Consider the following 16,976-nt stretch of genomic DNA (forward strand, 5'->3'; position numbering starts at 1 on the left):
CTGCCCAATCTGAATTGTTACATACTGTAGAGGGTGATAAAGGTCCTGTGGTGCATGTAAGGAATGTGTTGGGGAAAACAGTCTGGGTTATTCCTCCTCTGGGCAAAGGCAAACCCACCTGTGGGATTGCTTTTGCTCAAGGACCTGGATGTACTTGGTGGGTGATGCGGGAGGATGGGGAAGTCCGATGTGTACCTCAAGGAGATTTGATTCTAGGTGAAAATAGCCAATAATTTGAACTGTATATAATCATGTCTGTAGCTCTTTTATGTTCTATCAGAGGTATCGCAGCAAGAATCACCCTCATCAGTGACGAACAAGCTTCAATGAAACCGAGCGATGTGATGGAACCACAACTGGCGACCAACAACTTCCTCGAGATCAACATCTTCAACTCGAAGACCATGGACGTGGTACACCAGCCGCGCCAGGGGTACCAGCTACGAGTTCCAGATGCAGTATGTAACAACTTCACACTACATACCATGTCTCCTGCCCTGAGAGACTGCTCTCAGAGATGGGGCCCAAAGTCATGGACTAAATCAACTCAACAGACTTTGGAGGGATAGCTCATAGATTGAGATAGTGATATCTGTGTGTATATCTACAAGCATGACGTAAATGGTATGGAATAAGGGGTGGGTACTGTCCTGGTTTCAGCAGGGATGGAGTTAATTTTCTTCTCAGTAGCCGGTGTGTTTTGGATTTCGTCTGTGAAGAATGTTGATAAAAATACTCTGATGGTATGAGTTGTTGTTAATGAGACCAAGGACACTGTCTGGCTTTCCAAGTCTCGTTAAAGTCTTGTTAATGTGCAGATGTGGGAAGCTGGGCGAAAGACAGACAGAATAATTGATCCAAACTGGCCAAAGAGAGTGTTGTATGCCATGAACGTCACGCCCAGTATATACGTGGGGGTTGCCCCTGGGAGGGGGCATTCTTTTCGGACATTCTTTTCAGGCATTCTTTTTGGGTTCCCTTGGCAGCCTTTTCTTCTCTCTTGCTTGCTGGCATCGTTCCCTCTACCTTGCTCTCCCCCCTTTGCTTGCTGCTCAATGTCGTTCCTGTGATTGATGCTCAGGACGGGCTGCGTCAGTCATTCGGACATCGGGTGGTGAGAAATTGTACATTGTTCATTTTGTATATTTTGTACATATTAATATCCTTATATTCTGTTAGCTTTGTAGTTTTTAGTATTTTTAGTAAACTGTCTTTATCTCAACCCACGAGTTTTCCTTTCTTCCAAATTTCTCTCTCCTGTCCCACTGGGTAGGGGGAGGGTGAGTAAGAAACTGTGTGGTGATCCGGGCTAAACCACCAGATTAGTTTAAGCAGCTTCCACTGTGATCCAGTGCCAGAGCTGAAGAGTTGTCCATAGGGAGTATGGGAAAGACTACTGGAGGACAATGAAGCTTTATGTCCCTGCAGCTCAAAGGAAGGTGACAGGTGAGAGGGATCTGAATGATCAAAGAGGAAGAGGAGGAAGACCTCTGGAGAACAACGGAAAGGGCTTGTGTCCTGACAGCTGGGAGGTTCGGGAGATTGACTGCACAGCACTACAGACAGAGTACTGGCTATGTAAGCACCAAGCAAGGCCAATATCTCTTCTCCCACAATTCCTACATCGTCTGAAAACTCATGTTTTTGCAGGATAGAAACTCCACAGATATTTCATGCAAGCATCGAATCACCTCAGCAGATGAGAAAGTGGAGTTTTGGGGGTTTTTTAAGTACTGAGAGCAGTTCTCAGGTTTTCAGGCAGGGCACCGTGGTCTGACCATCAGCACCCAGTGTAAAGCTCCAGAGGCCCAAGTGTATCTGAGATACTTGCTTGGGACTGGCAGCTGTCAGAGAAGACTGATAGAGCCACGTTGCTTCCATCATTTGCATCCAGTCTTCAAGACTTGCACATGGAATTAGACAAGTTTCAAGAGGGTAGGTAAAGAGGCAGGTACGTAAGGAGCACTTTGAGGAACTGATAGAAGAATTCTCCAATTGATATCTAAGCAGAGTGTCTCCTAAGGAGGGGCGGACAGGTCAGAAAAGCTGTCTCCTTGAGGTCCATCACTGTATAGACAACATTTCTCCTCGCCTCCCCAACCCTGACATTTCTCTCTGTCCTGTTGGGTGTGTTGGTGGAAAATCTATGTCCCTGTGACACACACAGGGTTTAGATCCCTCCCAGAGCAGGTCAATTTAGGTCCCTCCCAGAGCAGGGTTTGCAGTCAACCCAGAAGTTGACCTTGGATCCCCTCATCTCCCCAGTTCCCCCAGAAACAGACAAACACACGCACATATGTATTCAGGATGGACCGTTCTTGGGCTTGAAGCTGAGGTCCTTGAACATCATCTTCTTCTCTGCAGGGCCATATGACATAAGATTCTTCCAAGCAGGTCACTCAACAGGCCAAAGCCTGCTCTCAGGATCCTGAATTTCACCTGCTCATGGTTGCTGCAGCCAAGGATGCCCATGATTTTTACGTCCCTGACCAGCTTTTCCTTCTTTGCATGGGATGGACTATTCCTCAACTTGAACATCATAGAATATCTTGAGTTGGAAGGGACCCAAAGGAATCATCGAGTCCAACTCTGTGCTCCTTGCAGGACTATCTAACAGTAACCCATACAACTAAGAGCATCCTCCAGATGTTCCTAGAACTCTGTCAGGCTTGGTGCCGTGACCAGTTCCCCTGGGATCCTGTTCCAGTGACCGACCACCCTCTCAGGGAAGAGCCTTTTCCTGATGTCCAAGCTGAACTTCCCCTGATGCAGCTTCATACCACTTCCACGTGTTGTGTGACTGGCCAACAGAGAGAGAAGATCTGCACCTCCCCCTCCGCTGCCCCTCTTGAGGCCGTTGTAAACTGCGATGAGGTCCCAGCCAAGCCCCAGTCGTGTCCCGTGCACGGTTCTGCCGAGAGCCCTGCTCTGGGCTCTGCCAAGGTCTGGGCAAGAAGAGAGGCTGAGGCAGGGCTGGCTGTTCAGCTGGCACAGGCACCGAGCCCAGCAGGAGGAAGAAGATGGCCAGAGAGCAAACCTCACCCTTAAACTGGGGTGAGCGGCCAGTGCTGGAAATGGTGATGTGAGAGACAAATGTGCTGGGGCACCTTCCCAATCCGTCCATACCACCAAGGGCACGGATCGGCCTCCTCTCTCCTGCCCCTCCATGCCTTGGCTCTGCACCTCACGCCCACGGCAGCGTGTCCTCGCCCTGCATGGTCACACAGCTCAGCCAGCATTGGTGGTGTCCTCTTCCAGGCACTTCCCAGCCCAGCCCAGTCCTTCCCCAACTCTCCCCACCAGCCCTGCTTTCTCTCCAGCCCAGCTGAGAAGAGCAGTCCAGTCTGGGCTGGCCCCGTGGCACTGCCCACCGCAGGCAGCTGCAGAGGTCTGGGCCCTGACCCCCAGCCCCAGCACCTCTGAAGGGCACAGCAGCTCCTGGGGGGCAGAGATGGGTCTCAGCCGTCCCCACAGCCCCAGGGCTGCAGGCTGGACATGGCACAAAATAACCCCCAGAGATCAGTGAAATGCAGGACTCCTGGTATCAGCTCCAGCAGATGCCCACCACAGACGGCCTGTGCCCCGCAGTGCCAGCCCCTCTCCCCAGGCCAGCACAAGAGTCCTGGCCCGGCAGCAGAGCAGCCTGCCCCGAGCGGGTGCCTGCAGAAAGAGGTTTCTCTTGCTCATTGACTCCTCCCTGCAGGCACAGAAATGCTCCCTTGTTTCTCTCCCTGGACAACCCTTTCCCCAGGTGAGCGTGCCCCGGCTGGCCTGGCCTGCCAGTTCTGGCTCCCACTCTGTGCTCCCCACAGGGCCCTGAGCTGGTGGTGCTGCTCTGCACAGCAAGGGGGCTGTGGTGCCCTCTGGCCATGGGGTAACCCTGCACTGGCCATGCTGGTCACAGTGGGAAGCAAACCCAGCTGGATGGGCATCTCTGCTGCTGAGACCTTTTCCATCTTTCCTGGTGGCTTAGTAGCCAAGGACAAGGCTGGCCAGGACAATGAGGTGTCTCTAATGTCACAAAGGGGCAGGGGAGGGCTGCACTAGATCCAGCCCGTGGGCTTTCCAAGAGGTTTCCCTGAACCACTTTCCAGTCTTATGTCCCACTGCCTGTTGGCTCCTCACATCCTCTCCTGGCACAACAGGGTCCTCGTTAGCCCACGGGCTCCTCAGGTTCACCTTTTCCTCAGGGGGACTCCTACTTGGGCCGTCACTCATTTTGTCAGGTGCAACTCACTGCCCACCCAGACTCACACGCTGACCCTGCAGATCTCCTGACAGCTGCTGATTCTTCTCCAGGTCGACATTTGCCATCAGACCCAAAGTGGGACAGTGCCAGGCAGAGAAATCAAAGACCAGTTGCTGTCTGTGTGGACAAGTGGCACCAAGAAGGGAGGTTTTGGTCCAGTCTTTGGTCCCTAACACATCACCCGGGACTCTAGGCTTGTCCCCATGAATCCATTTTGAACTCCAGAAGAGCAAAAGTGTTTCTGAGGGAGCAGCTCCTGAGATGTATTCCTGACACCAGATTTGGAAGGGTGTCCAGCCTTCTGGGCCTGCCCTGAGGAGCCCCTTTGGTCATGGTGGTGCTAGCAGGGAGGCCAGCTCTGACACAGGGGTTCACTTGGCCTCCTCCTGCCCACAGCCACAGGGATGCCCCTGCAGAGACAACAGGACTGTCACCACTCACACCAGACCTTAGGGCTGACACAGATGCGAGAGCACAAGAGGAGAGCGTGGAAGCGAGGAACTGAAAAGTCCATGTCGTACTGCTGGCCACGGCCACGGCTCCAGGGAAGCAGCAGCCCTGCTGGTGCACAGGCAGCAGAGAGGGAGCCCTGCTGAGGCATGGAGGTGCAGCCTCCAGCGCCCCGTGGCTTCTCCTCCAGCTGGCAGCTGGGATCTTGGCTCCTTAACCCTTTCCTCATGCTGGGGCTGGTCCCCAGCGCCAGAGAAGATTTGACGGGGTGGCAGCTCAGACAAATTATTTTCCTCTGGCTTCTTCACCTATGCAAGAAGGCTGGTTCTGGAGGTACACGTGCTGGTTTTGTCTGGGATTGAGTTAAATTTCTTCCTAGTAGCCTGTATGGTGCAATGTTTGAACGTGTGATGAGAACAGTGTCAGTAACACAGGGAGGGTTTAGTTACTGCTGAGCGGTGCTTGCACAGCATCAAGGCCTTTTCTACTCTGCAACCCACCCTGCCAGCAAGTAGGCTGGGTGCTGGTATGAAGGTGGGAGGGGAAACGGCTGGGACAGCAGACCCCAGCTGACCAAAGGGAGTGAGCGAGTGGCTATGTAGTGTTGAGCTACCTGCTACAGTGGGTTATATCACAACAGTACATTGGGATAGTAGCTCAGGAAAAAGATGTTCAGTGTCAAGAAGTGGGATGTTACAATTTTATTGCAATTAATATTATCACAGCTATGAAAAAAACAGGAACAAAAGACAGACTTTTCCTGAGATAACCTGGGAGTCTTGTAAGATGTATGGGTACATTATCGATGCTGAAATAGTATGTATTCAAATATTTTCCTCAGGGAATCCTTGATCTCTTTGTTCCTCATGCTGTAGATGAGGGGGTTCATTGCTGGAGGCACCACTGAGTACAGAACTGCCACCACCAGATCCAGGGATGAGGAGGAGATGGAAGGGGGCTTCAGGTAGGCAAAAAAAGAAGTGCTGACAAACACAGAGACCACACTCAGGTGAGGGAGACAGGTGGAAAAGGCTTTATGCCGTCCCTGCTGAGAGGGGATCCTCAGCACGGCCCTGAAGATCTGCACATACGACACAACAATGAACACAAAACAGCCAAAGAGTAAACAGGCACTGACCAGAAGAAGCCCAACTTCCCTGAGGTAGGAATGTGAGCAGGAGAGCCTGACGATCTGAGGGATTTCACAGAAGAACTGATCCACAGCATTGCCCTGGCAGAGTGGCAGTGAAAATGTATTGGCTGTGTGCAGGACAGCGTTGAGAAACCCACTGGCCCAGGCAGCTGCTGCCATGTGGACACAAGCTCTGCTGCCCAGGAGGGTCCCGTAGTGCAGGGGTTTGCAGATGGCAACGTAGCGGTCATAGGCCATGACGGTGAGAAGACAGTACTCTGTTACAATCAAGAAAGAAAAAAGAAATATTTGTGCAACACAACCCCAATAGGAGATGGTCCGGATGTCCCAGAGGGAATTAGACATTGAATTGGGAACAGTGGTGGAGATGGAGCCCAGGTCGAGGAGGGAGAGGTTGAGGAGGAAGAAGTACATGGGGGTGTGGAGGCGGTGGTTGCAGGCTATGGCAGTGACGATGAGGCCGTTGGCCAGGAGGGCAGCCAGGTAGATGCCCAGGAAGAGCCAGAAGTGCAAGAGCTGCAGCTCCCGTTTGTCTGCGAAGGTCAGGAGGAGGAACTGGGTGATGGAGCTGCTGTTGGACATTTGGTCCCTCTGGGCAGAGGGGCACTTTCTGTGTGAGTGAAAGACAGTGAAAAGCTAGGACAGACTTTTCTCAGCAAAGCCTGTCAAGTTCTTCCAGAATTCCCCCCTTGTCTGAAGTTTGTGCTGGTTGAGTGTGCTGTGAGGAGCCAGAGCCCTGCCCGTGTGCTGCTGAGGAGTCAGCTTTGCTCTGCTGCAGTGGGCGCACAGGAGCTTATCTGTGACAGCGCTGATGTTCACAGGAGATGTGAACAGAGAGCAGAGTCAGCAGACCCACAGTGTCCATCAGTCTTGTTCCCAGCTGCTCTGCACGTCCACAGGCGGAGCCTCAAAGAGGACTTCACACACAAATTAATCTTAAACAAACCCAGAAACCTGATGAGAGCTGGGGACTCCAGTTTCACAGGGCAGACCTGCAAATTCCTCTCTTTCCCAGCCCAGAGGTGGAGTTGTGATGCAGACAGCAGGACCCTGCTCCGCACAGGAGAAGCAAAGGACTCTGCGAGGAGAGCGCTGACGCCCAAGGAAAGGCTCAGCACTCCCTAGGAGCCTGCAGGAGAGCTGTGCCTCTCCGGGGGCAGCTGGCAAACCCAGCAGGGCAGGCAAAGCAGACAGTCAGGGGTCCCAAAGGTGAGAGGGTCTGAAGAGAGAGTCAGGTCATTGCCCAGCAGACCCTGCTCACAAAACATCTCCAGTGAGAGACCAACAGAGAGCTGCCTGAAGGCAGCCTCCCCCAGTGCTTGTTGGCAGTGTCCTCCCACCCCTTGTCCACGTCTCTGCTGCCTGGAGCTGTTCCTCTGTCCACGGGTCACCTCCCTGTCCCTGCTCGCACACCCCATCCCACCCGCTGTGCGCTGGGCTGTGCCCTGCAGACCCTCCCAGCAGCAGGGCAGTGCCCAGGGGCATCTCTGTGTGTGCAGGCTGTGCTGGAAACCTCAGACCAACCCTGGTGAGGATGGAAAAGTGATGCTGATCTGTCTGTAAGCTGCGGTGTGTTCATTCATGATACTCCCTGCTTTATTCAGCTCTGGCTAAAAGTCTGCTGGGAATGTCCTCAGCGTGATCTGCAGCTGTGAGCAGCCCTGACCCACACAGCACCCTCTCAACAACAGAAGGACACTGCCATACTGGGGGTCACTCCTTCCAGCCACAGTTTCTCCCCACAGCAGCGCTGGGAGCTCCCCAGGCAGGCTGAGTGCTGACCCTGGCAGGCGGCAGAGTCCCTGCCCCAGCACACAGCCCTGGGCACCCCTGCCTGCACACCCACCTGCACACCCCCGGATCCTTTCTTGAGCAAAGACAATTGTCATGGTCTCTCCTTCTGAGAGGCCAGCAGGCAAGCCCTGTGCCGGAGCCCATCCTCCTTCTCTACACAATGGAAACTGTGAGAGTCCTTCAGAAAGATCCTACTGGCTGTGGGATGCACGAGCTTTCAGAGTTCACTCCAGGAACCTCAGCTTCACTGCCCTGCACACAGAGACTTACCTTGTCCAGGGCTGTGAAGATTCCTCCCCAGTGAGCTCTCAGCACCCTCCCAGCCCAGGCTGCCTTTCCCCTCTCTCTGCACCAGTCCTCTCCCCTCGCTGCCTACAGGCAGAGCCCTCAGCCCTGCTGCGCTTGGCAGAGGAGCTCTTCCTGGGCAGAGCTGACTCTCTGCAGCGCTGCCCGCTTGCCATCAGCTCCCTCCATGCCAGGAGCCCAGCCCAGCTCAGCAGCAGAGGCCCAGCCCAAGGCGGCACTTTCTCTGTCCCCTCGGGGCTCCCTCCAGCTGTCCCTGGGGCTGCAGGGGAACCTGCTGCCAAACAGCCTGCAGCCACCACGGGCGTTTTGATTCCACACCTGGGGAGGGACACTTCTTTCCTGCAGTGTCCTTTCTCCCATTGGAGAACGTTTCAGGCCCAAGCATCACCATGTCATTGTCCCATCTTTAGACAGGACACCCAGACAGGGACAGGGAATGATCTCATTCACCGTTGCTGAGGGAAGGCATTCAGCCCCAGGCCCTGGCTGCAGTCCTCAGCTGCCCCCCATGCCCAGCACAAACCCACGGGCAGTGGGATTCCTCCTGACTCCCTTCAGGCGCGCACACCACAGACACCTGCAGGTGACCCTCTGGGCGCAGCTCCTGTGCTGCTTACTGGAGATGGAGGGCAGGACTGAGCTGTGCAAACACAAAGGCCTGGTGACTTCTGAAGTTCCAGAGGTGGTCCAAGGCACGTGGAGCTAGCTGAAGCTTTAGCGGAGCACTGCTGAGGGCAGCATCTGGGGAAATGGAGGGACATCTGGGGATCTGGACAGGCTGGATGGATGGGCTGATGTGAATTGCTTGAGGTTCAACAAGGCCAAGTGCCAGGTCCTTCACTTGGGTCACAACAGCCCCATGGTGCACTACAGGCTTGGGGAAGAGTGGCTGGAAAGCTTCCTGCTGGAAAGGGTCGTGGGGGTACTGGTAGACAGCCGGCGGAACATAAGCCAGCAGTGTGCCCAGGTGGCCAAGAAGGCCAACAGCATCCTGGCTTGTATCAGGAACAGTGTGGCCAGCAGGAGTAGGGCAGTGATCGTGCCCCTGTGCTCGGCACTGGGGAGGCTGCACCTCGAATACTGCGTGGAAGTTTGGGCCCCTCAGTATCAGATCGTGCCTGACCAATTGGAGACCAATTGCACATGGAGAGCAAGGAGGTGGTTGGTGACAGTTAACATGGCTTCACCAAGGGCAGATCGTGCTTGACCAATTTTGGTGGCCTTCTATGACGGCACCAGTGGACAAGGGACGAGTAACGGATATCATCTGCCTGGACTTGTGCAAAGCTTTTGACACTGTCCTGCACAATATCCTTCTCTCTAAACTGGAGAGACATGGGTTTGATGGACGGACCACTCGGTGGATAAGGAGTTGGCTGGATGGCCGCACTCAGAGAGTGGTGGTCAACGGCTCAGTGTCCTTGTGGAGACCAGTCATGAGTGGCCTCCCTCAGGGGTCCGTGTTGGGCCCAGCCCTGTTCAACATCTTTGTCGGTGACATGGACAGTGGGATAGAGTGCACCCTCAGCAAGTTCACCGATGACACCAAACTGTGTGGTGCCATAGACGCTGGAAGGGAGGGACGCCATCCAGAGGGAACTTGACAGGCTGGAGAGGTGGGCCCGTGCCAACCTCAAGAAGTTCAACCAGGCAAAGTGCAAGGTCCTGCACCTGGGTCATGGCAATCCCAGGCACAAATCCAGGCTGGGCGGGGAATGGATCGAGAGCAGCCCTGAGGAGAAGGACTTGGGAGTGCTGGTGGATGAGAAGCTCAACATGAGCAGGCAATGCGCCCTTGCGGCCCAGAAGGCCAACCGCATCCTGGGCTGCATCAAGAGGAGTGTGGCCAGCAGGTCGAGGGAGGGGATTCTGCCCCTCTACTCTGCCCTGGTGAGACTCCACCTGGAGTACTGTGTCCAGTTCTGGAGCCCCCAACATAAGAAGGACATGGACCTGTTGGTGAGGGTCCAGAGGAGGGCCACAAAGATGATCGGAGGGCTGGAGCACCTCTCCTGTGAGGCCAGGCTGAGAGAGTTGGGGCTGTTCAGCCTGGAGAAGAGGAGGCTCTGGGGAGACCTGAGAGCGGTCTTCCAGTACCTCAAGGGGGCCTACAAGAAAGATGGGGAGAGGCTGTTCAGGACAAGGGGTAATGATTTTAGAATAGACGGAGGTAGATTTAGATTGGATATTAGGAAAAAATTTTTTGCAATGTGGGTTGTAGAACACTGGAACAGGTTGCCCAGCGAGGTGGTGGAAACCCCCATCCCTGGAAACGTTCAAGGCCAGGCTGGATGAGGCTCTGAGCAACCTGATCTGGTTGCAGATGTCCCTGCTCCTTGCAGGGGGATTGGACTAGATGACCTTTGAAGGTCCCTTCAAACTATATCCATTCTATGATTCTGATTCTATGATTCTAATTTGGTGGCCTTCTATGACAGGGTGACATCTTCGGTGGACAAGGGATGAGCAACTGACATCATCTGCCTGGACTTGTGCAAGGCATTTGCACTGTCCCACACGACATCTTTCTCTCTAATCAGGAGAGAAATGGATTTGACAGACGGACCACTCGGTGGATAAGGAATTGGCTGGATGGCCGCACTCAGAGAGTGGAGGTCAACAGCTCAACATCCAGCTCTTCCTGGGCATCTACCTGGCTGCCCTCCTGGCCAACGGCCTCATCGTCACTGCCATAGCCTGCGACCACCGCCTCCACACCCCCATGTACTTCTTCCTCCTCAACCTCTCCCTCCTCGACCTGGGCTCCATCTCCACCACTGTTCCCAATTCAATGTCTAATTCCCTCTGGGACATCCGGACCATCTCCTATTGGGGTTGTGTTGCACAAATATTTCTTTTTTCTTTCTTGATTGTAACAGAGTACTGTCTTCTCACCGTCATGGCCTATGACCGCTACGTTGCCATCTGCAAACCCCTGCACTACGGGACCCTCCTGGGCAGCAGAGCTTGTGTCCACATGGCAGCAGCTGCCTGGGCCAGTGGGTTTCTCAACGCTGTCCTGCACACAGCCAATACATTTTCACTGCCACTCTGCCAGGGCAATGCTGTGGATCAGTTCTTCTGTGAAATCCCTCAGATCGTCAGGCTCTCCTGCTCACATTCCTACCTCAGGGAAGTTGGGCTTCTTCTGGTCAGTGCCTGTTTACTCTTTGGCTGTTTTGTGTTCATTGTTGTGTCGTATGTGCAGATCTTCAGGGCCGTGCTGAGGATCCCCTCTCAGCAGGGACGGCATAAAGCCTTTTCCACCTGTCTCCCTCACCTGAGTGTGGTCTCTGTGTTTGTCAGCACTTCTTTTTTTGCCTACCTGAAGCCCCCTTCCATCTCCTCCTCATCCCTGGATCTGGTGGTGGCAGTTCTGTACTCAGTGGTGCCTCCAGCAATGAACCCCCTCATCTACAGCATGAGGAACAAAGAGATCAAGGATTCCCTGAGGAAAATATTTGAATACATACTATTTCAGCATCGATAATGTACCCATACATCTTACAAGACTCCCAGGTTATCTCAGGAAAAGTCTGTCTTTTGTTCCTGTTTTTTTCATAGCTGTGATAATATTAATTGCAATAAAATTGTAACATCCCACTTCTTGACACTGAACATCTTTTTCCTGAGCTACTATCCCAATGTACTGTTGTGATATAACCCACTGTAGCAGGTAGCTCAACACTACATAGCCACTCGCTCACTCCCTTTGGTCAGCTGGGGTCTGCTGTCCCAGCCGTTTCCCCTCCCACCTTCATACCAGCACCCAGCCTACTTGCTGGCAGGGTGGGTTGCAGAGTAGAAAAGGCCTTGATGCTGTGCAAGCACCGCTCAGCAGTAACTAAACCCTCCCTGTGTTACTGACACTGTTCTCATCACACGTTCAAACATTGCACCATACAGGCTACTAGGAAGAAATTTAACTCAATCCCAGACAAAACCAGCACGTGTACCTCCAGAACCAGCCTTCTTGCATAGGTGAAGAAGCCAGAGGAAAATAATTTGTCTGAGCTGCCACCCCGTCAAATCTTCTCTGGCGCTGGGGACCAGCCCCAGCATGAGGAAAGGGTTAAGGAGCCAAGATCCCAGCTGCCAGCTGGAGGAGAAGCCACGGGGCGCTGGAGGCTGCACCTCCATGCCTCAGCAGGGCTCCCTCTCTGCTGCCTGTGCACCAGCAGGGCTGCTGCTTCCCTGGAGCCGTGGCCGTGGCCAGCAGTACGACATGGACTTTTCAGTTCCTCGCTTCCACGCTCTCCTCTTGTGCTCTCGCATCTGTGTCAGCCCTAAGGTCTGGTGTGAGTGGTGACAGTCCTGTTGTCTCTGCAGGGGCATCCCTGTGGCTGTGGGCAGGAGGAGGCCAAGTGAACCCCTGTGTCAGAGCTGGCCTCCCTGCTAGCACCACCATGACCAAAGGGGCTCCTCAGGGCAGGCCCAGAAGGCTGGACACCCTTCCAAATCTGGTGTCAGGAATACATCTCAGGAGCTGCTCCCTCAGAAACACTTTTGCTCTTCTGGAGTTCAAAATGGATTCATGGGGACAAGCCTAGAGTCCCGGGTGATGTGTTAGGGACCAAAGACTGGACCAAAACCTCCCTTCTTGGTGCCACTTGTCCACACAGACAGCAACTGGTCTTTGATTTCTCTGCCTGGCACTGTCCCACTTTGGGTCTGATGGCAAATGTCGACCTGGAGAAGAATCAGCAGCTGTCAGGAGATCTGCAGGGTCAGCGTGTGAGTCTGGGTGGGCAGTGAGTTGCACCTGACAAAATGAGTGACGGCCCAAGTAGGAGTCCCCCTGAGGAAAAGGTGAACCTGAGGAGCCCGTGGGCTAACGAGGACCCTGTTGTGCCAGGAGAGGATGTGAGGAGCCAACAGGCAGTGGGACATAAGACTGGAAAGTGGTTCAGGGAAACCTCTTGGAAAGCCCACGGGCTGGATCTAGTGCAGCCCTCCCCTGCCCCTTTGTGACATTAGAGACACCTCATTGTCCTGGCCAGCCTTGTCCTTGGCTACTAAGCCACCAGGAAAGATGGAAAAGGTCTCAGCAGCAGAGATGCCCATCCAGCTGGGTTTGCTTCCCACTGTGACCAGCATGGCCAGTGCAGGGTTACCCCATGGCCAGAGGGCACCACAGCCCCCTTGCTGTGCAGAGCAGCACCACCAGCTCAGGGCCCTGTGGGGAGCACAGAGTGGGAGCCAGAACTGGCAGGCCAGGCCAGCCGGGGCACGCTCACCTGGGGAAAGGGTTGTCCAGGGAGAGAAACAAGGGAGCATTTCTGTGCCTGCAGGGAGGAGTCAATGAGCAAGAGAAACCTCTTTCTGCTGGCACCCGCTCGGGGCAGGCTGCTCTGCTGCCGGGCCAGGACTCTTGTGCTGGCCTGGGGAGAGGGGCTGGCACTGCGGGGCACAGGCCGTCTGTGGTGGGCATCTGCTGGAGCTGATACCAGGAGTCCTGCATTTCACTGATCTCTGGGGGTTATTTTGTGCCATGTCCAGCCTGCAGCCCTGGGGCTGTGGGGACGGCTGAGACCCATCTCTGCCCCCCAGGAGCTGCTGTGCCCTTCAGAGGTGCTGGGGCTGGGGGTCAGGGCCCAGACCTCTGCAGCTGCCTGCGGTGGGCAGTGCCACGGGGCCAGCCCAGACTGGACTGCTCTTCTCAGCTGGGCTGGAGAGAAAGCAGGGCTGGTGGGGAGAGTTGGGGAAGGACTGGGCTGGGCTGGGAAGTGCCTGGAAGAGGACACCACCAATGCTGGCTGAGCTGTGTGACCATGCAGGGCGAGGACACGCTGCCGTGGGCGTGAGGTGCAGAGCCAAGGCATGGAGGGGCAGGAGAGAGGAGGCCGATCCGTGCCCTTGGTGGTATGGACGGATTGGGAAGGTGCCCCAGCACATTTGTCTCTCACATCACCATTTCCAGCACTGGCCGCTCACCCCAGTTTAAGGGTGAGGTTTGCTCTCTGGCCATCTTCTTCCTCCTGCTGGGCTCGGTGCCTGTGCCAGCTGAACAGCCAGCCCTGCCTCAGCCTCTCTTCTTGCCCAGACCTTGGCAGAGCCCAGAGCAGGGCTCTCGGCAGAACCGTGCACGGGACACGACTGGGGCTTGGCTGGGACCTCATCGCAGTTTACAACGGCCTCAAGAGGGGCAGCGGAGGGGGAGGTGCAGATCTTCTCTCTCTGTTGGCCAGTCACACAACACGTGGAAGTGGTATGAAGCTGCATCAGGGGAAGTTCAGCTTGGACATCAGGAAAAGGCTCTTCCCTGAGAGGGTGGTCGGTCACTGGAACAGGATCCCAGGGGAACTGGTCACGGCACCAAGCCTGACAGAGTTCTAGGAACATCTGGAGGATGCTCTTAGTTGTATGGGTTACTGTTAGATAGTCCTGCAAGGAGCACAGAGTTGGACTCGATGATTCCTTTGGGTCCCTTCCAACTCAAGATATTCTATGATGTTCAAGTTGAGGAATAGTCCATCCCATGCAAAGAAGGAAAAGCTGGTCAGGGACGTAAAAATCATGGGCATCCTTGGCTGCAGCAACCATGAGCAGGTGAAATTCAGGATCCTGAGAGCAGGCTTTGGCCTGTTGAGTGACCTGCTTGGAAGAATCTTATGTCATATGGCCCTGCAGAGAAGAAGATGATGTTCAAGGACCTCAGCTTCAAGCCCAAGAACGGTCCATCCTGAATACATATGTGCGTGTGTTTGTCTGTTTCTGGGGGAACTGGGGAGATGAGGGGATCCAAGGTCAACTTCTGGGTTGACTGCAAACCCTGCTCTGGGAGGGACCTAAATTGACCTGCTCTGGGAGGGATCTAAACCCTGTGTGTGTCACAGGGACATAGATTTTCCACCAACACACCCAACAGGACAGAGAGAAATGTCAGGGTTGGGGAGGCGAGGAGAAATGTTGTCTATACAGTGATGGACCTCAAGGAGACAGCTTTTCTGACCTGTCCGCCCCTCCTTAGGAGACACTCTGCTTAGATATCAATTGGAGAATTCTTCTATCAGTTCCTCAAAGTGCTCCTTACGTACCTGCCTCTTTACCTACCCTCTTGAAACTTGTCTAATTCCATGTGCAAGTCTTGAAGACTGGATGCAAATGATGGAAGCAACGTGGCTCTATCAGTCTTCTCTGACAGCTGCCAGTCCCAAGCAAGTATCTCAGATACACTTGGGCCTCTGGAGCTTTACACTGGGTGCTGATGGTCAGACCACGGTGCCCTGCCTGAAAACCTGAGAACTGCTCTCAGTACTTAAAAAACCCCCAAAACTCCACTTTCTCATCTGCTGAGGTGATTCGATGCTTGCATGAAATATCTGTGGAGTTTCTATCCTGCAAAAACATGAGTTTTCAGACGATGTAGGAATTGTGGGAGAAGAGATATTGGCCTTGCTTGGTGCTTACATAGCCAGTACTCTGTCTGTAGTGCTGTGCAGTCAATCTCCCGAACCTCCCAGCTGTCAGGACACAAGCCCTTTCCGTTGTTCTCCAGAGGTCTTCCTCCTCTTCCTCTTTGATCATTCAGATCCCTCTCACCTGTCACCTTCCTTTGAGCTGCAGGGACATAAAGCTTCATTGTCCTCCAGTAGTCTTTCCCATACTCCCTATGGACAACTCTTCAGCTCTGGCACTGGATCACAGTGGAAGCTGCTTAAACTAATCTGGTGGTTTAGCCCGGATCACCACACAGTTTCTTACTCACCCTCCCCCTACCCAGTGGGACAGGAGAGAGAAATTTGGAAGAAAGGAAAACTCGTGGGTTGAGATAAAGACAGTTTACTAAAAATACTAAAAACTACAAAGCTAACAGAATATAAGGATATTAATATGCACAAAATATACAAAATGAACAATGTACAATTTCTCACCACCCGATGTCCGAATGACTGACGCAGCCCGTCCTGAGCATCAATCACAGGAACGACATCGAGCAGCAAGCAAAGGGGGGAGAGCAAGCTAGCAAGGTAGAGGGAACGATGCCAGCAAGCAAGAGAGAAGAAAAGGCTGCCAAGGGAACCCGAAAAGAATGCCTGAAATTGAATGTCCGAAAAGAATGCCCCCTCCCAGGGGCAACCCCCACGTATATACTGGGCGTGACGTTCATGGCATACAACACTCTCTTTGGCCAGTTTGGATCAATTATTCTGTCTGTCTTTCGCCCAGCTTCCCACATCTGCACATTAACGAGACTTTAACGAGACTTGGAAAGCCAGACAGTGTCCTTGGTCTCATTAACAACAACTCATACCATCAGAGTGTTTTTATCAACATTCTTCACAGACGAAATCCAAAACACACCGGCTACTGAGAAGAAAATTAACTCCATCCCTGCTGAAACCAGGACAGTACCCACCCCTTATTCCATACCATTTACGTCATGCTTGTAGATATACACACAGAAATCACTATCTCAATCTATGAGCTATCCCTCCAAAGTCTGTTGAGTTGATTTAGTCCATGACTTTGGGCCCCATCTCTGAGAGCAGTCTCTCAGGGCAGGAGACATGGTATGTAGTGTGAAGTTGTTACATACTGCATCTGGAACTCGTAGCTGGTACCCCTGGCGCGGCTGGTGTACCACGTCCATGGTCTTCGAGTTGAAGATGTTGATCTCGAGGAAGTTGTTGGTCGCCAGTTGTGGTTCCATCACATTGCTCGGTTTCATTGAAGCTTGTTCGTCACTGATGAGGGTGATTCTTGCTGCAATACCTCTGATAGAACATAAAAGAGCTACAGACATGATTATATACAGTTCAAATTATTGGCTATTTTCACCTAGAATCAAATCTCCTTGAGGTACACATCGGACTTCCCCATCCTCCCGCATCACCCACCAAGTACATCCAGGTCCTTGAGCAAAAGCAATCCCACAGGTGGGTTTGCCTTTGCCCAGAGGAGGAATAACCCAGACTGTTTTCCCCAACACATTCCTTACATGCACCACAGGACCTTTATCACCCTCTACAGTATGTAACAATTCAGACTGGGCAGGCCAGCTCGATTGATGGATCCCCGAGT

The 16,976-nt window shown here is 53.6% G+C and overlaps 2 protein-coding genes across 2 annotated transcripts; one reads left to right on the plus strand and one right to left on the minus strand.

The window, feature by feature from the left end:
* Window positions 1-5,498: 5,498 nt before the first annotated feature.
* LOC147599795 (olfactory receptor 14C36-like) lies at window positions 5,499-6,434 on the minus strand. The gene has a single exon (XM_086753300.1). It carries the CDS (start codon window positions 6,432-6,434, stop codon window positions 5,499-5,501), a length of 936 nt encoding a protein of 311 aa, XP_086609426.1.
* Window positions 6,435-10,674: 4,240 nt separating this feature from the next.
* LOC147599796 (olfactory receptor 14C36-like) lies at window positions 10,675-11,442 on the plus strand. The gene has a single exon (XM_086753879.1). The coding sequence runs from the start codon at window positions 10,675-10,677 to the stop codon at window positions 11,440-11,442; it is 768 nt and encodes a 255-aa protein (XP_086610005.1).
* The last annotated feature ends 5,534 nt before the right edge of the window (window positions 11,443-16,976 follow it).

Source organism: Chlamydotis macqueenii, chromosome 8, assembly GCF_036417535.1.
Source record: "Chlamydotis macqueenii isolate bChlMac1 chromosome 8, bChlMac1.mat, whole genome shotgun sequence".
Taxonomy (NCBI): Eukaryota; Metazoa; Chordata; class Aves; order Otidiformes; family Otididae; genus Chlamydotis; species Chlamydotis macqueenii.